Here is a 24,962-nt window from a genome sequence, read left to right on the forward strand (position 1 = left end):
CACTTTGAAATTTCATGAAATATACGGAAATAGCACTATTTATTTGTCAATTTGTCCAAGTTTGCAGAAAATAAAATGAATTCACTGTAAGTTTTCTTTACAAAGTGAAGCAAAGGCATTTATAATAACTTATATATTTTTAAACAAAGAGAAAGGAATGTACTTTAACTTAATTTTAATTTGGGAGTCTAAAATACTTAGCATAAAACTTGTTTTTCCTTAGTTTTTCCTTAACAGCATGGTTAAACAAAGCTTTTTCATACATTACAGCAAGAAGGTCCCTCACAACAGATCCACTTTCCAACCCACAGAAAAGTGAAAACATTATAGTCCCGTTACACATAACTAAGCTAATCTTAATTCAGATCTGTTCAAGATATTCTGTTCCCAGAGTATACTGATATAAATGATTAACTTCCACATACAAATAGAGTGTTGTAAGCTATTCTAAGGCAAATGACCTTTATTGCACAGGATTTGTGACCATGACTCAGCTATGAAAAAACACCAGCCTTCTGCTCCTATGAAACAAAAGATGACCGTTTCATACTTTCCCGAGACGTTTCTTAATGAAATAACCCACTAATTTCTGTGGTCTTTGTTGATACTCCACAAGTACATCATGTGAGCTACTAATCTGATCCCCTTTGAGTCGATTCAGGAGAGTGACACACACCACTGCAGCTGGAAAGGGAAAGACAGTATTAAGTTAGGAATGACATTTTGGTACTCTTACAATCCAGAAGCACAAACCTGAACAAACAGACAGGATATTAGCACATATGGAGGGGGGGCGGGGAGGGGAAGTGGGAGAAAATACACAGCAGCAATGGATGATACTGAAAAGTTACCAGTAGTTTAATGGAAGCGAAAAATCATTAACAAAGCAAGTGCTTTCAGGCATGTGCAGACATTCCTTATTATGTCATTGATTTTCAGCTTTTTTCCTGAATAGGAATTATATTTCACAAGTATCCCAAATCCTAACTGGAAACAAATGATTATAAACACTGTCCTACTAGACAGTTACTGGTCTCTGCAATACAAACAAACCTCTATGTTGGACCCTGAATGACAGAGTTCACAACAAATTAGCTGCTTTGCCACTCACAGAGGCTGAGCAGAGCAAGTAAGTGAAGAACGCTTAGACCATCCTCAGGTTGTCAGCCATTCACATAGTCAAAGCCCCAAAGCTAAAATCCTTCCTTTCACTCAAACTGAGCTCTTCCACTTCCCTTTCAAATCTGAAGCATCTGGTGACAGTTTGCAGAGTGTATATAATATTATATATATTACTCTGCAATTATTTTTTATATGCACACACACACATATGTATATTACAGACCTACAATGTGCAGATAGCAAAAGAGAGCATGCTCCCTAAGGACATAGTGATATAATGGGGTGAGTTTTTAATTACTCTCAGTTAAGTCAGTAGGAACTGAAGGTGTTTCACGTTTCTCAGACTGCCCTAATATTCCAAATCTTTTTCACTGAATATCTTGTTCATTGTCTAAGTCTTGCCAAGGAAAGTTAGAGACTATGAGGAACATTATAGGGAATTATATACATTATGGGGAACTTCTTCATAATACTACTTAATTACTTTGACTATGTGAGAATTATAATCATAAGGCTACATAAAATACATTTTTTAATTTGATATGCAAGCTTAGAAAGTGATTAGAGTGTAGGGCTACGAGGATGATCAGGGGCCTGGAACATCTGCCCTATGAAGAAAGACTGAAAGAGCTGGGCCTGTTCAGCCTGAAGAAGAGAAGGGGACCTGATCAGTATCTGTAAGTACCTCAAGGGAGGCAGTGAGAAGGATGGTGCTGGCCTCTTTTCAGTGGTGGCCACCAACAGAACACAATCAGAACTGCTTGTCACGAGAAATGGATGTTTTCATGAATATGTGCGTGTGTATATATAATCTAACATGCATATATATACATTCACATATATATACATGTATACATACTATATACTATATAGAGTGAGTGTGTGTGTGTGTATACACATGTATACATACTATATATATGCACACATATATCTATACGACAGAACTAGAGGAAACGGCCGGAAACTAAAGCATCAAAGTTCCACAGCAGCTTAAGGAAAAATTTCTTAAAAGAGTGCGGGTGACAGAGCACTGGAACAGGCTGCCCAGAGAGGTTGTGGAGTCTCCTTTTCTGGAGATCTTCAAAACCCGCTTGGATGCAGTCCTGTGCCACGTGCTCTAGGTGACCCTGTGTGTGCAGGGGGGTTGGACTAGATGATCTCTAGAGGTCCCTTCCAACCTTAAGCATTCTGTGATTCTATGATTCTGTGATCTTCTGACTGATTAAATTAACTAGTTGTTTCTTGTAAATACTAACTAAAGAAAACAAATTAGCACTATATGGTAATTAGGTACGTTTATGTTATTGCAGCTGATCTGGACTAAAACTGTACAAGAATTAAATGAAGAAGTTTAGATGAATTTTGAATACAAATGACAAGTGATGCAATCCTGAGCTGACACATACACACACACAGAAGGCATATCATCTCTTTTTGCTTTTTGGTATGGTAGAGCCTGTATTGTAGAAAACACCACAGCTTCAATAAAGTGGCTTTAAGCTAATTTACCTTTAACACCACTGAGATTACATATTGCAGCAAAGACAGATGATTCCATCTCAATGTTTCGGACTCCAGAATCAAAAGCTTCCCTCAAATATTGGAGTTTCTCTTCTTCAGTGTATAAGCAGATTGCACCATCTAACCGGCCTTGTCCTACAAAGCCAATTTATAGAAGTTTTCAGATTGACGAAATCACAGAACAAATTCAGTTTCTAAAACACCTGATTATTGCTGCTTCCTTTATACAGCTTCCAGCTTTTACTACTGCTCTTTGTCTTCACATGCAAAATAAATAGAACAAAATGATTCTTAGCTACCACTAGAGCTTTTATGAATTACCTGCATTTGTTACAATGCAAATCACAAGCATTTGTGTTCTCCAGCTTTATCTATCAAATTCATAAACAGGAAAAATGTAAGACACCATTTCCAATATGAAGCTGGATGGAAGTACTGCCTGCGCACGTTTGTGTGCGGGTGTGCATTTTCTGAAAGATTTACTGTAGTTTCTAAACTAGTACAAAAAAATGAAGACAGCCACGAATAATTCTCATTCCTCTAATCTAGTAGGTTGCTGCAGTAAATCATGGAGCAAAATCAGTAGAGCAAAATGCTTAGCACAATTCTTCATATTAAATAGCTTGAAAAATAGCTCAATTATGGGTAATAAGACAAAGTTTGGGATGGGAACTCACACTTCTCAGTGGACTACAGTCTTAAGTGTTAAAATCCAAGCCCGTATGTAACCATTAATGCTTACCAAAATACTTCTGTTAGTCCACCTACCTTCATAGAAATCCAAAGTGCACATAGTGTTCCCAATGACTGTATTGAATTCATTGATTTCTTTACTGCATTGCATCAGCTCCTTAGCTAGCTGTTCATCTAGGTCTGTACTCCTAATTACAGTCTTTCCCAGAATAACCTGTTCAAACTGAGGCTTGAAGGTGGCATCTACAGACTGCCTAGTTATCACTACCGACCCTGGCTCCAGACCTGCAGTAAGAAGAAACAGAGACAGCTACATAACATAGTTTATGTGCGTGCAGAAATGAAGCATTAATACACATACCATCAGCCAAAAGCCTGCTCCTGTTAAAACGCCATTAAGTTTTGCACCTGAATTCACCAGAAGCTTTTTTTTTGTGCATGCTGAGCTGTTTCAGCTTATAAAATTTTTATTGGAAAACAAACAAAAATTTTCATTGTATATTCCTTCTTAGCTAAAACACCTTAATACAGGGCAGGAGTGGCCTTCTCCTCAGTTTTTCAAATCTCAAGCATATTTTGTCTCTCTAGAGAGGCAGAGATTGCCTTTTGTTGCAAAATTATGGAAGAAATGAAATAATTAATTCTTCTATGTGGGTGGCTAATTAAGACCCAGGAAAAAATAGGAAAATATACAGGGCTGAGTGTATTGAAACAATTTACTGCTATGAGCAAAGAGGAGGGAAAACAGTTCTGGCCATCAATCGCTTAGTTCCACAGAAATGTTTTACTCTCCTATAGAGATTATTTTTTGTTTGAAGAAGAAGAGAATTAAGCAGGGAAATACCTATTCCACCAGAGGTGCCAATGCGAATAATGGTTACATTGGAACATTTCGCGTGATGTAACAGTTTGATCAGCTCATGCAACATGATCGAAATAGAAGGAATGCCCATACCATGCTGAAAAGAATGAAATCCATATTTAATATTCATAAACAATACAAAATAATATGGAAAGAGTTAAACAGTAGCTCTTTCATGATACTTTTTTCCAAAAGTCACTCAACTGATTCCTATACAAGGCCTAACCCATGGGCCTGTTGGAAGGCTGCTGCAGGTAAACAGAAAGACTCCCACCAACTTTGATTGGTTATGAATAAAGTTCATTATTCCCACAAATTATGACTTTAAAATTACTAACATTCTAAAAAGCATAAGCAGTGCCATTTCCTAATAGCTTGCAACTGTGCTTCATCACAAAACTCTTCTTACACTCAAGAACCACCCCACTCTGATTTTACCAACCTGAAGTGCTGGTAACTGTACTGGAGCTAAATTTGTTTGAAACACAGACATCATGGTTTAAGCACAAAGTCTGGCAAGTGCAAGTCCACCTCAGCTTGCACTGGAATGGACTACTTCGAATATGGCTGCAACAGACTTACAAGCTGACTCTATCTATTAGGCCTTAAAAGGAAGTGTGTGTTCATATCATCTACTTCAAACACCATAACTAAATTGTACACTTGATGTGTAGTAGGACAACATCTTCACATTATGATTCTGCTTTCAGAATGGTCACTTACACTGACTGACAGGACAGGCCCCACTTTGTACATGGCGTAACGGTCGGTTCCCGCACAGATGTTCGGATGCTCGGAGCCCGGGCTTCCAAGTCCCAGCTCGTCAGCTATGTAAGTGATAAAGGTCTTCATCCGCGAAGGACTTCCTCCAACACACACAAACTGAGACAAAGAGCAGACCATAAAACACAATCGATCTCTTGACTTGGTATATTGAAAAGCAGGTGAATATAAACACAAGCACGCAAAGGCCTTAATTTAATAAAAAATGATGTTCTCAACTGTGCTTCTCATAATCTCTCTAAAAGGCCACAAAGAGAATGGAGAACATGGCTTATTCAAAAGGAATAAATACACAGATCACTCAAAGGCCTTCTCCCGGTTTAAGAGGGAAGTAGTAAAAGCCTAATACTGACTTCAGGACCTCCCCAAAAAGAAGTTCTACCTGAATAGACATTGCAGCATTTGTCTTTTATTGCATGAAAGGACGAAATCAGATACAATTATCCCTAATTCTGCTTGCTGTTGACAGCAACAAGTAAGACACTGCCAAAGCTTACCCCTTTTCTTCATTCCTCAACTCATGGTGTGCTAACATGTTCAATCTCATCTGGGACACAGTTACACTTTTGTCTGCTCCAGAAAGACTTAGACTTGCTAAATGAACTGAAGCTTCTTACCTTTACATCCCCAAACAATGCAGGAAGATCATGGGTACCAGTCCCAAGGGCAAAATGGTACAGGATGTCTTCTTCCATTTTCTCGAGGTGAGGGTTGCAGAGATGAATAAAATTCTCTCTATTGGAATGGCATAATGGAAAATATTAAATATATACAGAAGCCTACATTAATCAGACATCGTTTTTGCAAAGCCAAAAAGCAACATCTGGAAAACAAAACAACTTCAGGCTGCCTGCACTACCTTATTTTGGTTCCTTATGCATTAGGTTAAGGAAATTCTAAATGCCACAACCACCTTAAGTCTTGAAACAATTTGCACTGTCTGTTCTATTCACTTCCCAGTATAAAACCGCTGAATAAATACCAGCTAATAGAAAGCATTTGCAACAGTATGAATTTGACCTTTAATAACATCATGGTTTGAAAGAGGGTGAGGATTTATGATGAGCAGAGCAATGGGATTAGGCTCATGGAATATTCATTAGACCACCTTACAGCATAGACAACCTATCAGAGTTAAAAAGAAAACTTGTGCTGGGTTTTGACTGATCCTCCTAGCACCTTGAGGGGTGGGAAGAGTTGGGCTTTTACACAGGTGCAGAGGGATTTTCTGGTAGTTTGGCTCCATCTGTATCTCAGTGTCAACCAGCCAGGAAGGAAAAAATCTGGCATGGCAAAAAAAACAGTAACAAGAGTACAGATGTCCAAAAAAATGTTAGGCGAGAGAGGCAAATGGACATCAGAAGCAAAGAGAAAACCACAGAAAAGAATGCAACTAAAAGGGGCAAAAAAGATAAAATGAAATCAGACTGTTTAGAAATACTCCTTGTGCTATTTACTGTCAGAAAGGGATAGGTCAAAACAAAGTCTTTCTGAAGAACCAGGAAATGTCAAGGTAATGAGAAAATGATAAACTATTTTTAACATGTGGGATCACCTTCACGGAAAATTTAGTGATGGAAATGGAAAGCAAAATGATTCATAAAACTGCCTTCTGTGCTTGGTGTCTGAAGTTCAGTCAAAACAGGCAAGAATCACTAGTTAAAAGCCACAAGCTAAACCAAATACTTCAAAGTAGTTTCCAAGAGATGAAACCCGTATCTTCCAGGAAAAAGAAGATGGCATTAGCTTAATGAAGGCTGACTGCATTCACATTATGGCTCAGCAAATTCAAACTGCTTCGTCAGAAGAGGAAAAAAAAAAAAAAGAAACAATTTGCTGGAGTTTATGCAAAAAATAAATGTTTAATATTTTTCAGGAACAACTCTGTACCCCAAATTTAGGAGTTTAGTATTGTTTTAAATACTTGTTACCTTGCCTGTCTTCTAGTGCCTAAGCAGAAGGGCAGTACTTTCCTGTAGATTACAGGCCTAGATGCCCAAACTGAGGCCACTAACTTGTTCCTCAAAAACAAAGAAAATAGTTACAAAGCCAACATTCTGAGTATATCAAGTGCTTCTGTTCCTCAAATTTTCTCATGTCATTAGCTGCCCAGCAGCCAAAGCACAACCAAAGCACTTGGTTTCTATTCCACTCTATTTGGCCCTGCTCACCAAAGACTACTGTCTTCCTGATTACACCACCTTAGTTGCTGCCTACATATGCCGTAGTCTGGATCCATGCGATAACCAGGTTATTGGAAACCTAATATTAAAAGAGGTGTTTTTTCAGCCTTGCTCATATTACAGATACATACAAAGCACAGTGAGATACTACAGCAAAACAAACAAACAAACAAACAAACAACAAAAAAAAAACACGTAAAGAAAAGAAAAAGACAGAAGGGCACTAAATCACTGGTGGGAAAGAGCTGAATGCAGAAATCACTTGTCTAGATTTGGCACACACAGAACACTTCATGCAATGGTTGGTGATGTGAGAATCCCAGGGTGCCAATTGTCTCTGCTGGAGAAGCAACTTACTGATGCAAGAGGAGCTAAGGAAGAAAGATTTGACCAGACTCCTCTGAATGAAATTTAACAAACATTTTCTATTTGAGGCAAGAGTGACTGAAAAAGCAGCCTAACAAAGCAGGTGACTTGTCTGCTCCTTCAAGTTTAAATTCTTTTCATCTCCCATTTGCCTCCCTTTTTCAAATCCTGTCTGCGCTGGAACCAAATGCTCTGGTTGCCTTTGCTCTTCCCTCTGGGTACAGCTGGCCTAGGAGATTGCCAGCTCATGTGAGCAGAATCCTCAGGCTGCATCCTCTGAATTAATTCTCATTGGATTTTGTGGGAATCTCAACCTCTACTTAATGTTACTAATGCAGATCGAATAGCTGGCTCTGCTAATGTTTACTGGCATGGCTTTTAGATACAAATGGGGTATGCTTGGAAATCATTTTACAATTTGTTCTCTGGCAAGCAAAAAGCACTTCCTTTAAGAGCATACCAGCAACAAAGAGCTTCTCTCCTGGACACACGGAAATAAACTGGAAAAAGGCGAGGCCCATATTAAGAGCACAATGAGATTCGCATGCCATTTGCCAACACCTCTGTCCTCATGCCTGGCCTAAATACAGTTTCCTTCCTCAGTTGTGTCTACAGTTTGCCTTTTTCATCTCATACACTACCAGTAACACTCTTCAACCTACAGTCTCATTGCAGTTATGTGCTGTCACTAACTGGCACTTGTTATCTGCCAATCCAAGTCTAATTGCAGACTTGGACCCTAGGGTTAAATGAATAAAAAAAAGACTCGAGCAAGTTATTGTGTGTACATAGGACCAATGCCATGTATTTACAGTAAAGGCAAAGTTTGCCTGATAAAGATCTCGGGCTGTATCTCTCAGGATAAGAAAATTTATTCACATTTATTCAACTCGCATGATTGTTAAAGCACCTTCAACTTCTGTGCTCTCACTTATACAGAACACTAATATCTGAGAATAATCCTATACATGTGGTTTCATTGAAAAAATTCTGAAGTCAGGAAGAGGCAAGCAGATTGAAATATTTGATCAAAATCTTGAAGCAGATGGATCTAGCTGTAGGTAGAAATCAAAGTCAATATTTAATCAATCCACTGAAAAGAATAAAAATAATTAAAAGAAACTATGATATGATAAGATATGATAAACCAAAATAGCTATCTAGAAGAGGCATTTCTGCTGGGATGGTTAACACAGATAATTTGTCAAAAGAGCTTCTAGTAGATACCCAGCTAAATGTATGTGACCTGCTAAAGGACTGTGGTTAGCAATAGTCTTATCATTAAATTATATTGTTATTTCAACAACTGTTTCAGCACAGATCTACTTACACTACTCGATTTTTGTATCACACTGTTTACACTAAATCAAATGAGCATATAAAGAATGGTATAGGATTTTAGAGTTTTCAGAAAAAGTGTAAACTTGAACAAAATATTTAATTGATTTTTGAACCTTACTTTGAAGACTGTTCATCTTCAGTTTTCTTGTCATTTGAGATACCAGGAGCCATGTGTGCTTATATCTAGAAGTGTATTAAAAACAAGATGTAAATGCAGCAGAGATGTGTCACATATCCATTTACATCAGAGTAGTCCCATATCTAAAGCTAATGTCATTAAAGGTGATACAAACCTTCCAAGTAGATAATACTGTCATGAATATTAAAACCAGAAAAAAAAAAAAAATCTATCTAGCTTCGGTACAGCACTTCTAACTCTAACAAAAAGAACACCTGCTATTTTTATGGCCAAATATCACCATACAGTGCAATCTCAACTAATTGCTTCCTACCATCCACACACACATGAGCACGTGAGTTTTATTCTTCAGTATGAGGAATGCCTGGCTCACAGGCCAGAGGAAAGACTCACAGCTAACAAACTAGTCCTTATCTTCTGTATCCTCACAGTGACAATTGGTACTGAACTTGTTTTTTACCCTTTTACCTCTGTCTCTCAGAAGTTCTCTGAAGTTCTCCCCAGCTGTCATACACCTAAAATCTGAGCCCCATAAGAAGCATCTTATTCATAACATCCCCTCCATTAAACTCCTACTGACCTTAACATCACATTTGTCGGCAGCAGCCTAAGGCATTCTAGTCTGTCATCCATCATTTTCTAACCTATTCCCCTAAACTAGTTCATGAAACTTCACAACATGTCCCCTTAATTCACAAATAGATAAATGTATCACCAAATGCCAATACTGTAACAGAATTATAATTAAAGAATGACTAATACGTTGTTATTTTTCAGAACTGACTAAGGCTACGTGCAAAAGTCAGTATTTTCTGGGAATGCCCTTCCAGGAAGTCTTGAATCACAAAATTGCGTCCTACCCTCCCTAGCAAAGAGCTTGACAGCACATACATACTACATAGATAGAATTGTAATCCTTAAAAAGAAAGTCAACCTAGGCATACTCTACAGGGAAACCAGTTTTACAACAGAGTTACAAGATGAGTGTATTTTGAAAGAGGAACAGAAGGACCAGAAAACCATTTGAAATAAAACGTAAGTCCATATGTTGAAAATCATTGAATAATGGAAACGCATTCAAAATTATAAGGAAGATTGATTTTTTTTTAATCTTATTACCTACTATGTAATAAATTTGGGGTTACTTAAATATATACAAGAATCTACACTAAAAGACAGTCATATAAGACCATAAGAGTCATTACACAAGACTTCTTGCAACCCTGTGGTTGTTAAGATCAGTCAGTTACTATAGGAAATTACTCTTATACTACAGGATATTACTCATCCTACTGTATTACATATGTAATAGAGCAAAATATACTATTTGTTCAACTGGTACTATTAAAAATAATAATTAAACAAAAACCGAATGCCATGATTTATAATAGCACGAGTTACCACATTAGCAAAAATACAATTAATATTTTACTAGTGATTTTTACGCACGTCGAGAACAAGTGCTTCCGCACAAAGCGCATATTCGTCTCTCATTCACAGTGATAAGTAACCACACGCTTTTTAGCCGTATTTGTGGGTCTCGCTCACCTAAGCAACGATGCGCTTCAAACACCTGAGAGTAGCACCGAGTTCTGGCAGTCCGCGGGTCCAGCGTACTCTCTCCAAGAGCGAGATCTCAGCAGGAGATGTCTGGGCAAGAAAAAAAAAAAAAGGGAGAGGGTGGGGAAAGGGAAAGAGAAAGCGTGAGGAGCGTGAGGCAGTTCAGACCCTTGCAGCACGTAGGTGGCGGCTCACAGACAAAGCTCGTACCAAGCCACCAACCTCAGTGCCTGAGCACACACTGACTACACGCCCCCGCGCCCCCCCTAGCCCCAGCCGAGCACGAGGTGCTGCCTCCAGACGCACCCGGGCGCAGCGCCCGCCCCGCTCACCCGCCCGCGCGGGGAGGGAGCGAGCCGGGGAGGAGGGAGGAGGAGCGCGGCGGGAAACGCAAGTGCGCGCTCGCCTGCAGCGCCTCTGCCCGCGCCAAGGCCCGCGGGGCCGCGCGCCCGTGGCGGGCGCGGAGGGGCTCGAGCCGGGGCGGCCCGGGCGCCGCCTCCCGCCGCGGTCACGGAGCCGCTCGCGCCGCGGCCCTGAGGGCGGGAACGCGCCCGGGGCGGGTGGCGCCGCTCCGGGGCTGTGCGTGTTTGGCTGCAAGTCGCGCTTCCCGCGGGAACCGCGCGGCAGTTTGTCGTGTGGGGAATTCTCGGGGGACAGGATGACTAAAATTTCATTTCCCGCAAGGTACTTCGCATTTATACATCTGGAGGCAAACAAACACAACAGAGTCCCAACACTGATATATTTATCACAAACACATGTACTGGGACATTTAGCATCAAATCTCCTATTTTTTCTTTCTTTTTTTTTTTTTTTTTAATCTCACCCCAAATAATTTTGTGGAAGAAACAGTTCCTTTAAATACTTATAATTACCCCTTCCTCTCAGGGCCCGCTGAAAAACCTGCTTTGCGTTTCAAGAAGTTTGTCATTCAACTGCTTGGAGAATCATCAGTGTAAACGACTTAATTTGTAAATGAAGTACAATCAGGTTACCATAGATACTCTGACTGAAAGGTTTAATAAATAATATATTTCTGAGTCTAGTACTGTAGTAATCCTTGCTCTCAATCACTTCTAGGAAACATTAAAATTTAATTTGGTTTTAAGCTTCTTGCTTTTATAACTATCTTTGTCCTTTTATATCCATTTTATATTACTAGAAAAGAGATAATTTAGTAAAAGCACAAAGTATGTTCAAAAATGTTATTTTGGAAAGGTGAAAAACACACCAGTGCATGCTGTCATTATAGCAAAAAGAAATTTCAAAAATTTCAGTTTGTCCTACCTTTTAGGTTTTTATTTTGCATGGGTGGAAATTTGCATCTATGGAAAGTAAAGCTGTCTTTTATACCTCAAGGAATGACCCTTCTTGATCATCACAAAAATTCTTATTGTCAATTGACCAATTAATTCCGTTCAGACACTCATATAATCTCTAGTCATTTAGGTTGTTTAGTATCATTAAAATTATTAATAGGAAAGCAAAAAGACCTGACCTTTATAGCTTTATTTCTCTTGTATACAAGCTGTTACAAAATAACTACATGATATACGTATGTGTATATACACACACATCCCTCAACTGCAAAACTAGAATACCACACTATTGTTTACAGAAAAAGAGAGCCTCAGCCTACATTCTACATTCTTTGCTTACTCAAATCTACACATTCAATGATGTTTTAGATGCTAAAGAAATGGATCGACAAATTCAATCTATTTTGCTTAGATTGCTATGCAGAGAAAATTAATGTATCTAAGCCCTCGATTTTTGAAAAGACATTTATATTTAATTCTGTTTTAGCAAGGTATAAGTGATAAAGGACATTCAGTCAAACTGTCAAACAGTACAGTCAAACAGTCAAACTGTAAAGTATTCAGCTTTGCTGCAATTAAATGAAATATAAAAAGAAAATTATTCTTAGGTAAATAAACTTTCAAATTATTTATTAATCTGTATCTGGAATTCTATTTTAAAGATACTTGCATATTAAGTAGGCTTGGACGTAAATTATAAACTGAACTGCAGTTTGGTTTTTGGTATGGGCTTGCAAAACAACCATACCAAAAAAATAATAATTTCATTTACTATTTAAAGCTATTTGGTTCAGAGATGAAACACAATACAACTAAATAAATGCTTAAGCATTTAAAATGAGAAAGGCTAGAAGCTTTTCACTTTAGTGCTCTCTGAAAACAAAACAAAACAACAATACCAACAAAATCAAGAGTTTTGTAGATCCAGCAGCTTCCAGTACTTTTGATTTGGAACTGCTGACAAGTTTAAAAATCTTGTCAATTCCATGACCACATAGACTCAAAAGTACATAAAACAAAAGACAATTATTGGGATAAGGCCAACTTAAGCAAAATATTTCCATCCTAAAGCTTTAAAGCTTCTTTTTTTTTTTTTTTTTTTTTTTTTTTATAAGCTACTCTGGTTTGATGTCTTTCGCTCAACTGTTATCTAACACTTCTCCTGTAGCTCTCTAATTCTGACCACAAAAACACAAATTCCAAGGTTCTCTGTGTGCTCTTATAATGAGAAATCTGGAAAGCCTGAAGCAGCACTTCAGGTTGTTAATGTTCTATCTCATGGTGTTCAAACTCAATGCATGAAGACTCAGCTGGCTAACAGTTCAGATCAAACCTCTCCTTGGCTTGACTAAGAAAAACTGAATATATATTAATGTCACTTCAAGCAAACTTTTAAGAATTTGAGGAATGCCATGTAGGCTGTAAGTAGTGGTGAATCAAGCAAAAAAGAGAGACAATTGTTGAAATCTGATATGGTGCACTGAAAGCCCACACAATAAAGAAAAAAGAACTAAGATCACTTCTATAGTAAAGCAAGATAACAGTAATGAGTGTCCAAGTTAAGACCTCAGTTTTCCTTTCTCTAACAATTCAGAGAAAGGAAAACGGAACAAAAATCGAACATCTTTGGATAAGAATTCCAAAATGGAGGAAGAGTTCAGAAGCAAAGAGCATTTCATCATGAAACAATTCAAAGTAATAAAATTGGTTTGGGAAACCCTGAGAAAAACAAATAACAAAACAGGATTATTATTTTTTTCCTCAGGAGATAAGCAGTATTATGCAGTAGTTATGAAGTAATTATGAGTTACACCTACATAAGAAATCATGTTTTATGGAACAGATTTAGTCAACTTTGACACAGTATGCACCTTTAGATCCGTGTGAATTAATGAGCCATACACTTAAAAAAAATTAAATACTTGTGTTGTTATTGTTTCATAGTATTACTGTCTTCAACTTCTTTGATAAATTTGTACTGAACACCTTAAAGACAAGTCAAAAACAAAACAAAAAAAAAAACAGAAATGGATTCTATACACATCTAAGAGTACAAAAAAACCCCCTACTACTCAGTTGATGAAAAAAAAATGGTGGTCTTAATCAATGTAACTCTGGAGTTTTATCATCATCTACTTACTTCTCTTTTGCTTTTTATCAATAAAACATGCAATAGGGAGCAGTGTTTCCTACAGTAAAATATCCCAGGAAGTACTTCTGTATTTTCAGAAGATAAGAAGGGACTAAAAAATACTGCTTATAGTAAATGACATTTAAGTAAGCTCCAGTAAACCCTCATTTTACTGTTGCAGTTCACCATTGTTGAGCAGAAGAGCAATTCCCACTCTCTACAGGACTCTACGACATTTAGTAATAAATGTTATAATCTTATCCAAAGACTGTACCAAAAACATAGCTGAATTCTTTGAGAGGTTCATATGACTGGGTAATTCTGAAGAACTCGTAAAATGGTACTTATTTTACCTGAAAATATTGTAGAGCTACTGCTGCTAACTGCATTAACTTTGAAATTTGATAGCTGAAATCCTGTGAATATCAACAATTTGTCTGTTATAAATATACGCTTTTGTCATACAAACATATTATTTAATGCTGCCCCATAATGACAGTTCTTCTACTGATCAGGTTCTAATAGTAGAAACTCCAGTTTTAGCTCTCCTAGAGAATTAGATTTCATCATAAGCATTGCTTTCAAACCAAAATTAAGGGTTTTAAAGGGAAATTCACTTCAGTTAATATTTCTTTGTATTTTCTTACTCAGATACCACTTGATGCAATTTAAAATTTATTCATATTTGGAAAAACGTACTGATTAATCAATAACACACATTAGCCATTGCCATATGTTTTAGCCCTTTATTTTTGTAAATGCAACTCATACACTTGAATTATTGGTTAAAATGAATGGCAAAGACTCAGATACTGGCTCTTTTTTATCAATGGTAAAACTCGCATCAGCTTTCACTGAAATTTTGGGGGTTTAGGATTAGCAACAGATTTATACATTTCCAATCAATTTTCATAACAAAACTGTAATAAAAATGTATTGCTTAATCAAGCTCTCTTAACATTCTGTTTGTAGAAATGCAGATTCAATAATACATTAAAATCTTCAGCTCTGGATTCAAAGGTGTAGACTGTATTTAGAGCATACTCTGAAAAGAAAAATTACCAAATTACCAATTTCATTTATTAAAAACTTCACTTTTTGAGTATAAACAAATCTTATTAGAAAATGGATGAATTTTAACAGGCTTTAAAATATTTCTATTTTCACAGGATTTCAGGGATAATTCCTCATTCAAATAGATAAAAGAGTAAACATTAAAATGTCAGTGTCTAACTTTCAGAATATCAAAATAATTGTTATACATTAATTCCAAACACTATGCCCAGTTCTTATGCAGCAGGTGTAGTGAAAGAATCATGCAAGCTGAGTATCTGGTCTAAATCTACTTTGGGGACTAAGATGCCACCTTTCCAGTGAAGGATTTCATTTTCTACCCAAGGTAGCTTTATCAGTTTCAGTAGTTTATCAGTTTCTATGAGAGTTAGTCCCAAACAGTTCCACTTCATCTTTATGAGATAGATGATGAGTACAATTATATCCAAATCAGCAAGTTTTTCATCAACTATACTGATACAGTACTCATGTATAGTACAGATGAGCAGCAACAGGGTAATCCTATGTGACAACAGCAAAGGAGCATTAGTCTCGTATTAGAGATAACTTCAGTTTTGCTCCTTGAAACTATATGAAGAAAAAGTGTAAGTGTACACACTGACAGCTGTTGCCTATGCTTTACAACTTGCTGTAATCAAGCACAATCATAGAATCATAGAATCCTTAAGGTTGGATGGGACCTCCAGGGATCATCTAGTCCAACCCCTTGCACACGCAGGGTCACCTAGAGCACGTGGCACAGGGCTGCGTCCAGGCAGCCCTTGGAGATCTCCAGAGACGGAGCCTCAATGAAGTTCAGAGATGAAACGCTCAAGAAAGGAGCAGTTCAACTAGAAATGTAATCTTATCAGATAAATGCAATCTAGCAAATAAATAGTGGACTTCAAAAGCTAAACCCTATGATGCTTTACTTTTCCGAATAGTCTGGAGCATTCCTGGAGCTGTGGCATTCACTCATTGCTTGCAGGTGCTGTTTCAGGCTGTGACGGTTCTGAATCTGCAAAAAAGAAAGAAAAACTTGAGGAAAGTGCAAGCACTGCCTTCAGCACACACCTGAACACATGAAGAGGCTAAAGTCAAAACTGTATCAAGTACGACACTGATCAGGGCAATAATTTTTTGTCTTTTTTAAACACTGAGATACATAATGCATCTCAGGTTGAATAGCTGTGGTTGACAGAAGAGTACAAAAAAAAAAACATGTTGTTTTAGCAGTTTGGGAAGGAAAAGGTTTTCAAAAATACAATGCATCTGTATATCAAACTATGTAGCATATTCATTTTTCACCAATATTCACAGTCTGCCCATCATTTCATTATCTGTTTTTGCTTCAGTGATATAACCAAACCAATTTAACTATTACCCTGAAAAATCTCCAGTTTTCATTGTTTCCAAATGTCACATTAAATAAATCAGCAACAACCACGTGAACCTATTTGGAGGCTTGGCAAATCCCAAATGGTTTGCTTCAAAAATGAGAATCTAATTAAGAGAAATTTCAGTGCACTAGAATGTTAAATAGGTTCTGAAGGCAAAAGAGGAGTCCTAATTTCTTCATTCATGTTAAGGAAAAGCATTTCTGGATTGACCTACAAAGTCTTCATTTCTCTTAAGGCAGCATCTTCTGCATGATCAGAGATTGGATCCTGAAGCTGATTTTGAAGAGCAGTTTCTCAGATTAGATGCCCTATTTCAGGTTCAGAGAAAATCTAGGATCATCCTTTAGTTTTGTAGCAGGTTTTCCTTTGAATGGTAAAACATCACTTTGGTTTTTGGTCTCCTGCTTCCTTCGTATACTCACCTGGAGAAAGAGGCTCTGCAAAGAAGACAAAGCATTCTTCACTATAGATATATTCATTCTTAATAATAATGTAAGACCAAAAAAAAATACCTTTCAACTCCTCACTATTTTCTGATGTTTGTTGAACCTTTTTTTCTCTTTCAGTGTGCTGCTGAATCCAGTCAGCTCCATAACCATTGCTAATTAATTTGCTGAAGTTTACTGCTTCACCATTTCTCTGGGCAGGCCTGTAAAGCCAACAAAATACATCGGGAGGAAAAGCATAAATACATCATATAATATATAAACCAATATATAAACGATCTAATAAAAAAAACACCATATCTAGATCAGATTCACAAAACACAGTTGTATAATTTTATATAAGGAGAGTCATGCTTTCACGCATTTTATTGGAATTTTACATGTATAATAATTACAGAATTATGGTCTTAGAAAAAATAAAGAAGTTCAATGAAGAATGAGAGAGTAAAAAGGACTGATAATAGTATTGTTATAATGCTATGTGGATGGTATTTTATCTCCAAATTTAATCACTTAGTTTACACTAACACATTTCTAAATTAACACATTTCTAAACCAAACTGAGATTACTGATGTCCATGTATAATATATTTGTAAGACTTAAAATTTGCACACAGTGTTGCACACAGCTTGATGGTGTAATCATTTGCTTAGAGAAATGTTATATCTTCCAGGTGTTCACTACCAGATGTTTTTGTTGTACCTCACCTTATGCTAGGTAATAGTTAATATGATTTTTTTAAATGTCACACTTATGTCTTTGAGCGTAGTTTACAGCAGTTGGTACCTGTTTACTGGTATTGAGAACAACAAAACCAATTTAGAATATGATAAAAACACTGAGTTGCATGAAGTTCTACCATACAACTGTATGCTTACTTTTCATAAAGCCAAGTCCTATTTAGTATCTTTGCCAGGTAAGCTGAAGGCCTGTTATATCTGTTGTTTATAAAACCATTTCAGTACTCCAGATGATACCATGCTTAATGGCAATAAGGACACACAAATTCCATAAATACATTCACAGATCTAGATCTATACAATTTCATAGGATTACTAATATGCACAAATGGCTGCAGAATTAGGAATTTAAAGAATTTAATAAATATATGACTTACATAGGTGGAAAGGTAAGCTTATTTTTCCCACTGAATTCCTTGTTTGTAGAAACATTCTGAATTTTGCTTTGATATTTAGGATTTATAGCTGGAAGCTTTACCTGTGTTACAGAAACCTTAATTTAGTAAAGTAAGTTATGATAAAAATGAGTAAGAGGTGTGGAAAGAGCCATATTAGAGGCTAAGAATCTTTCAGTGTTACCATTTTAGGAATATTATTTCTAGCAGTAGACATGTAAGAATATAAGGCAATACTAAAAGGTAATACAGCACTTCTTTATTTGAGATGAGATCAGCTGTCTGCTGTCTGTCCAGCAATAATTTAGACTATGGTCATTCATGACCTTTTTCTTGCTGTAGGCTTCTTCTCAAAATTATGTTTCGAATTCAAATTTAGCAATTGCAACTTCTCATCTTGGCTCAGTTGTCCATATGCAAACTCTGAAAACACTCTGGTCTTTCTGAAGTCAATATGATCAGAAATTTTGTTTAATTACAGCAACCTTTTTGGGTAAAAAGCAACCATAACCCATGTAATAATAAAGCTATAGGACTACATTCATTTGGGGTTTGAGATTCCAACAAACACAGATATATAGGGAAAGCCTACAATGGAAGTATATGTTACTAAATATTACTTTTATCATCTTTTTAGATGTTAAGGACAGGTTAAGAAACCCAGTGTTGACTAGCAGTTATAGATTTCACTTCTTTGATTATAGTGAAAGATCCCAATAAGGTAAACAGATACGAAGGCACCTAGGAAACTAGTAAAATGGCATTACAAGGTCTAGGAGTGAAAGTTAGAAAATTGAAAAGTAATGGAGAAACATCAGAAAGCTGTTTTCTAAACAGCTACTAAAGCTGTTTTAACACTCATCAATGACTATTGAAGGGTGAGACTTCCTTCAAACAAAAATGTTAAACAAAATATCCCCGACTAATACCAGATATTTTTCATAAATAATTGAGAAGAAATTTGAGGTTTAAAGTAAATCACGAAGTTGTTAAAGGCTACCTACACCTTCCTTAATTAATAAAAAAAGAAAAAAATGAAGATGCTATGAAGTGTTTTTAAACCCTTTTCTATATTATATTGTTTTATTAGTACTATTTTGACCATTTTATCTTTTAAACATCTGAAACAGGAGAGCACCCCATAGCACAAAAAGATACTGATGGCAAGTAACTTAAAAGGAAGAAATCAGAAGCATAACTAGAAGTGCTATATTGCTATAAAAAGTACATTAGGCATAAAGATACCCTGAACCTAAGCGGACTCACATACCACAATATCATTAACCAGATTAAAAAATACAGGAACAGAGCACAAAAGTTAGATGCATAATGAGCAACTGTAATTGGATTGCAGACATTATAAAACATTTCACAGGAAAACATCAATAAAAGAAAATTCCAAAGCAGATAAAAATAAAAATACACTACAGAATTAAGGAGCAGATGCAGTTCTTAGCGCTAGGCTTTGAAACATTTCCTATAGAAACTAAAGGCCCATTCATCACAGGTCTCGTAAAATTTCTGGGCAGAAAAAGCAAGACCAAAACCCAGATGAAATTACTTGGCACTTACTGAGAGACAATAAGTATATACCTAGGTATGCGTTGCAAAAATACATGACACCTTACAAAAGCAATCCTATCATTATCTCTGTTTTGTATTACTTCTGATATTATTACTTCTGTTTATATAGCAAGATGAGGTGTCTTGCACAAGCCAATGGAGCAGACTAGTGGCAGAGCTGGGAATAGTTTTAATAATACAATCTAGTTTTGTATTTCCTGTGTCCCCAGGAGGATAGCAATTAAAAAGCGAAAACAGCAATGAAAGGTGAATTCTATGATGAACAGGGAACTTCCCACACTACTACTAGAAGCATGTTGACTGTTAGGACATGAATAGTACCGCTGTCTAAGAAGTTCCTCCTTTCAACTGCTGAAAAAAAAAGCATCCTTGAACAAAAAAAGTGAATTCCAATGCAACTGTCTAGGATACAGGATTCCACACACAAGGGAGTAGTGTTAGTAGTGCAGCAGAAAGAATCCCCAGGTCTGGCAGAAACCCTGATACTGCCTGTAGCTGATCTCCCACCTATACGTAGCCAGTCTCTCTCAGCATTTTCAGCCCACCCTGGAGGGTCCACTTGGTCTGTACGCTAAAGGATGTTTCCATTTGGGCTAGTAACTTGTCACTTCAGCATAAGGATGAAAGTTGAATCCTTCACATGCTGACGATTCTTTGCTGCTTCATGTAATTCCCCAAGGAAAGAAGAATGCTTGCAATTAAGGCATCAGGAAGAGACTGGATCCAATGCTGAGGCATAGAGAACAATATGGTGGCTTCCTCCTGGTCTCCAGTCCTCCCACGCAGAATTATAGACATAAGAAACATTTTTAATATGAGCAGTGGTGGAGATTTCAGTATTTCAGAAGAGTGGCATGAAATCTTAAAGACCCAGAGCAACAGTCACTTGGGAACTATGTTTACTGAACTGAGCACAACTGCTACCCTTAGAGGTTTAAATGTTTTTGTGTTTGTCCCTAAGGACATCCTTTGAGATTCTGCTCCGTGGTTGCCCCATCATACCTCTCTAGTTTGGAGGACTTACTTGCCTTCGATTGTCTTACTGAAAGATTCCTGAGTGAAAGATTCCTGTGGGAAGTGCTCTTAACAAAACACAAGATAGAAACCTCTTATAACAAGAGACAACTACTAGGAGTAGCTGTGAAAGAAAAGCCCCATATGATGTTTCAAGGTGTAAGTGATACTTCTCAGGACAGTACAAGAAGAAAGGTACCAAGGAGGACAACCATTTTAGAGATGTTGGTAGGGGAAAAGGAGCTAAGGGGCAGAATCATCCACAGATAATCTGTTTTTTAGGCAACTGATCGGAAAGAGGCAGGCTTGGTATTTAACATCTTGGGTGAAACTTAGCTTATAGAAAAAAGTGGGTATATAGTGGCTATAGAACAAATGGAACCTACCCTGACTGTATGTGAAACTAGGTGTTGGTCAAACTCCACCTCTGATAGATCTCAATCTCATTTTAACAGCCACCACATAGACCTGAATTTCATCTAATCTTGTCAAAATCAAATTTGACTACTCAGAGCACTAAGGAGAGTGGGTTCTTAACTACAAGAGAGAGGGATAGTGATTCAGCTCTCTCCTGTTCTAGCCCTGTAAAGGGTTTCTGTAGTAATTTTTATTTCTATTATCAGTACTTTAAGATTCTGACAGAGATAAAGCTTCACCTAGTCACATCAGGCAAATTATAGCTTAAGCACACATTGTGTGTTTGACTGTTTACACAAAGAGGACGTTCCCAAGCCTGTTCTGAGAAATGAGGTCTACCTACTTCTGTAGGCCATTGACCTGAACTTGTATTAGTTACGTCTGCAAATGATGTTCTTAAAAAGTCAAGCATTTTCACTTTTATTTGAGTTGAAGATAGTTCCTGTTGTTCAAGTATATCAAAAGTCTTCCCATGGGTGCTCTGAAGAACTACATTAACTGAGGCACACAAATTAGAGGGCATGGTAAAAAATAAAACAACATCAACAAAACCTATCAAGCTTAAACACCTAAATGGGGAGGATGGGAAGAGGAAAGAGAGGCTGAAAGACAGGTTTCCAGGACGAAACCAAGAGATCACGCAGACCTTTTTATCTAACGGCAGCCTATGCTATATTTATTTTGTGCTACCTACATTTTCTTAGACTGATAGGGCAGTATCTTTCAGGAGCATCTTTAAACTTAAACTAAAACAAAAGCCCTTCTCTGAACAGTCTTCCGTTCCTTCTTCTTTCCCCTTCTTTCTTCCTCCTCCAAGACCACTGAACAAGATTTCCACTGACAAAATAAACTAAATTGCCAGGGGGGAAATAAAAGATAAGAAGACAGAGAACTATTGACTTTCATACACACTTAAACACATGCACCATACAATGTGATTGGAAATTGCATTTCTGGCTCATATGCTCTACCTGGAGCACTTAGGAAAAATGTAATTTTGTTATTATTCTCTAACCTCAATATAGAAAATTGCTTCAGAAATACAGAAATTGCATTGGACTATAGACTTTTTGGTCCTTACTAAAGGGAAGTTAATCAGAAACATCTTCTCAATCTCTACACAGGCAGCATCATTGCCAAATGTCTCTCATTCATACCTTTTTTTTCTCTGTGTTCTCCTTGTCTTCAGCATCCCGTTGCCAAACACTTTTCGTATCGAAATCAAACGGTGCTCTTCTTGTCTCGTAGTTAGTACTATGATGATCACCAGCCTTAAACTCTTTATGAATCATATAATCTGGTATAGTAGAAACATAGTTCCTGAAGACAAAGATTTAATGGTTATTGGCACTATGGATTATTATCAAACATTTTATTAAAAATATTCATCTGAAACATCAATGGATGAATAGAAATCCTAAGAACTTATGTGGGATCTCAGCAGACTTACTGTGGCTCATTGATTGTTGAGGGATCAGAGCAGTGTGAGTACCAGTCAGGTGCAGCATATGCTACTGGAGATGACTTGCTTGTAGCAGGAGTGTGGTGCTTCAGTAAGTCTTAGGATAAAAAGATAAAAGCTGCTAATGGTCTGACTTCTGTCTGGTAATAAAAGCATACCTTTATCTTCAGATTGCTGCTTTGTCAGGAAGAGAGATTTTTCTATTCAATGTTATTCATATTCCTCGATAAAAATGGATGATGAGCACCTTTCAGCATCATGCTTCAACTGTACCATGTATATTGGTTTAAATATTTTGACATATCAGTGCCTGAGAATTTATTTTCCTGTATTGGTCATTCTACTCTAACTTTATGTGCAAGCCACCTATTCGAGTTAACACTTTTTAACAGTAACGTAAATCATGAAAAATCCTGGTAAAAGACCAGAGCATGTACAGAACTATACAGTGCTGAATGTCATTACAAACAAAACATTTTATACATCTGTGTAAAGTTTTCTGATAATGCTTTTTGGGATGAGATCATATTTACCAGAATATTACTTAAGTATATCTCAATTGAAAAGACTTCTTTATAATGTAGCTAAACTGTCGTTCTGATCTCATTAGATTAGATGTAGATTGGACAGTACAAGACCACAGATTTTGGAAATGAGTAGCTAAATTAAAAATAGACAGCAAAGATTGGCTTTTTTCAATCTATAACTCTTTTTCCATAGTTTAACTTTCAAAATTCCGGAGTATTCTTATGAAACATCTGTAAGCTTTTACTACCCCAAACCAAACTAGAAGAAAAACAAACAAACAATAATAATAAAAAAAGCAGGTGTTCACCAGGTCGGCCTCCTTGCTTTGCCAGCTTCACATATTCTGAATCAGTATCTTTGATCCACTTCCTGCGGCTCCCAAACATCTTTTCATCATGAGGTTCTGTAAGGTCACTCAGACCTGGAATCTGGGACGTTGCAGGAAGTGGGATTTCTGAGTTCACCGGTTTCTCTGGCTGTTTCAATGGCATGTGATAGTACCAATCTACAGTAGAAGAGAAAAAAAAGCATTTAACTTTTGCTGCTAACATCCCTTCTCTGGTAGAAAAGTAACAAACTTTGTTATTCAAGATTGAAGAGAGTTCATTTGAACTTATTGTGCGGGGCTGATAGTGCACAAGGCTTTCAGAGGATCAGATGCAGTTAAGCAATGCTTTTGTTTAAATTTTGAATTAGATTTCAAGTTTTCACTCTAAGTATTCTAATACACAGGATCACGTAGTTTCATGAAGAAAATCAGACCAAGGACACCAAAAGCACTAAGCTACATAAAGCCATCTACCTTCTGTTTTCTTTCTTCCTCATCTATTAAGAAGAGTAACAATAGCATTATGATTTTTCTGTTTGCAGCCTTCACTAGTAGAAAAAAAAATCTTTCTCTTTCTTCTGGGGTTCAAAAAAAAAAAAAGTGAAAATAGTGTATCAGCCAAGAAAAAAAATTTTGCTATGAAAGACACAAAGAAAGCTCACAGAAATGAGCCCACCTGCCACACAGTTATATACGTGCAAGTATTAACAGTACTTATCCTATTAACAGTAACTTATCCTATCAAGCCACGCTGAAACCTTACTAATGGAAAAACCTACTTTGTTTTGTGGCAGGAGGCAAAGACATATTAGACTGTTTTCTTTCACTAGACTTTCTAATTAGTCCATCAGGACTAATTATCTCTACTCTACCTAATTATCTCTAAAGTTCATATTCAATTTGCTAGGCTACCACCATCTTGGAAATCCAAATCACTTCATACCTTAAGACTGAGGAGAGTTTTTTAAAAGTTGTAACTTGACTGAGAAGAGTTTATATTTCAATGGAAAATGCCAATAACTGACTGCAAGTTTTGAGATCAGTAAACCCAATCTAACAAGCTAAACTCTACTGGGATTTAACTAGCATAAAAGGCGTTTTAGGATGGATTTTCTTCCCACATGATCTTCTAGTGAACCTCTGCAAAACAGACAAATGACGTAACTTAAAATACAAGAGACGTGTTAAAATTATTTGGGCATGGCACAAATGCTTAGACCTCAGAAAATACTTTAAAAAAAAGAGGTAGGTTAGGTGGGAACCCGTCAGAAATGTTTAAAAATGAGGCTATCCCACCACTGCTAAGAAAAGGCAAGTAATCAGCTCCACATTGGGTCATTAAGATGTCCCCACAGCCCACCCAAAAAACCCCACAACTACCACCACCACCACCAACAAAACCCTCTCAGATTTGGTTTCCAGAATTACAAAAAACAACAAACTTTGCCCGGCCCTGATACCCAGCAACCTCCAGCCTGAGGTCTCTGAGGTCTGCTTGCGCCGAGGTCCACGGAGTGACTCACTGACGGGGGCGCAATGTGCCCGTAACTCCGGGAGCTGTGCATGGGGAAAAG

At 37.1% G+C, this 24,962-nt stretch overlaps 2 protein-coding genes across 2 annotated transcripts; both read right to left on the reverse strand.

The window, feature by feature from the left end:
* Positions 1-534: 534 nt before the first annotated feature.
* Positions 535-9,211, reverse strand: UPP1 (uridine phosphorylase 1). The gene is made up of 7 exons (XM_010226515.2): positions 8,990-9,211; positions 5,599-5,716; positions 4,922-5,080; positions 4,181-4,295; positions 3,412-3,621; positions 2,632-2,778; positions 535-684 (listed from the first exon to the last, which is right to left on the reverse strand). Exons 1-7 carry the CDS (start codon positions 9,040-9,042, stop codon positions 545-547), a joined length of 942 nt encoding a protein of 313 aa, XP_010224817.1. The 5' UTR covers positions 9,043-9,211; the 3' UTR covers positions 535-544.
* Positions 9,212-14,752: 5,541 nt separating this feature from the next.
* CUNH7orf57 (chromosome unknown C7orf57 homolog) lies at positions 14,753-23,580 on the reverse strand. The gene is made up of 8 exons (XM_088534086.1): positions 23,368-23,580; positions 22,521-22,629; positions 22,228-22,390; positions 18,038-18,138; positions 16,986-17,122; positions 16,896-16,910; positions 16,006-16,091; positions 14,753-15,065 (listed from the first exon to the last, which is right to left on the reverse strand). Exons 1-7 carry the CDS (start codon positions 23,549-23,551, stop codon positions 16,045-16,047), a joined length of 756 nt encoding a protein of 251 aa, XP_088390212.1. The 5' UTR covers positions 23,552-23,580; the 3' UTR covers positions 14,753-15,065; positions 16,006-16,044.
* Positions 23,581-24,962: the final 1,382 nt, after the last annotated feature.

This window comes from Tinamus guttatus, unplaced genomic scaffold (genome assembly GCF_059628265.1).
Source record: "Tinamus guttatus ecotype Peru unplaced genomic scaffold, ASM5962826v1 Tinamus_guttatus_pri_ptg000535l, whole genome shotgun sequence".
Lineage (NCBI taxonomy): Eukaryota > Metazoa > Chordata > Aves > Tinamiformes > Tinamidae > Tinamus > Tinamus guttatus.

Bases quoted from the DNA above. Each gene is read 5' to 3' on its own strand.
- UPP1 (XM_010226515.2), bottom strand. From the start codon at position 9,042: ATGGCTCCTGGTATCTCAAATGACAAGAAAACTGAAGATGAACAGTCT. The intron at 2,779-3,411 runs GTAGGTGGACTA...TTGGCTTTGTAG, and splicing joins CACTTTGGATTTCTATGAAG to GACAAGGCCGGTTAGATGGT. The intron at 685-2,631 runs GTAAATTAGCTT...TTCCCTTTCCAG, and splicing joins TAATCTCAGTGGTGTTAAAG to CTGCAGTGGTGTGTGTCACT.
- CUNH7orf57 (XM_088534086.1), bottom strand. From the start codon at position 23,551: ATGCCATTGAAACAGCCAGAGAAACCGGTGAACTCAGAAATCCCACTT. The intron at 18,139-22,227 runs GTATGAATGAGA...TCTGTAACACAG, and splicing joins AGAACACAGAGAAAAAAAAG to GTAAAGCTTCCAGCTATAAA. The intron at 17,123-18,037 runs GTAAGTCATATA...TTGGCTTTACAG, and splicing joins AAGCTTACCTTTCCACCTAT to GCCTGCCCAGAGAAATGGTG.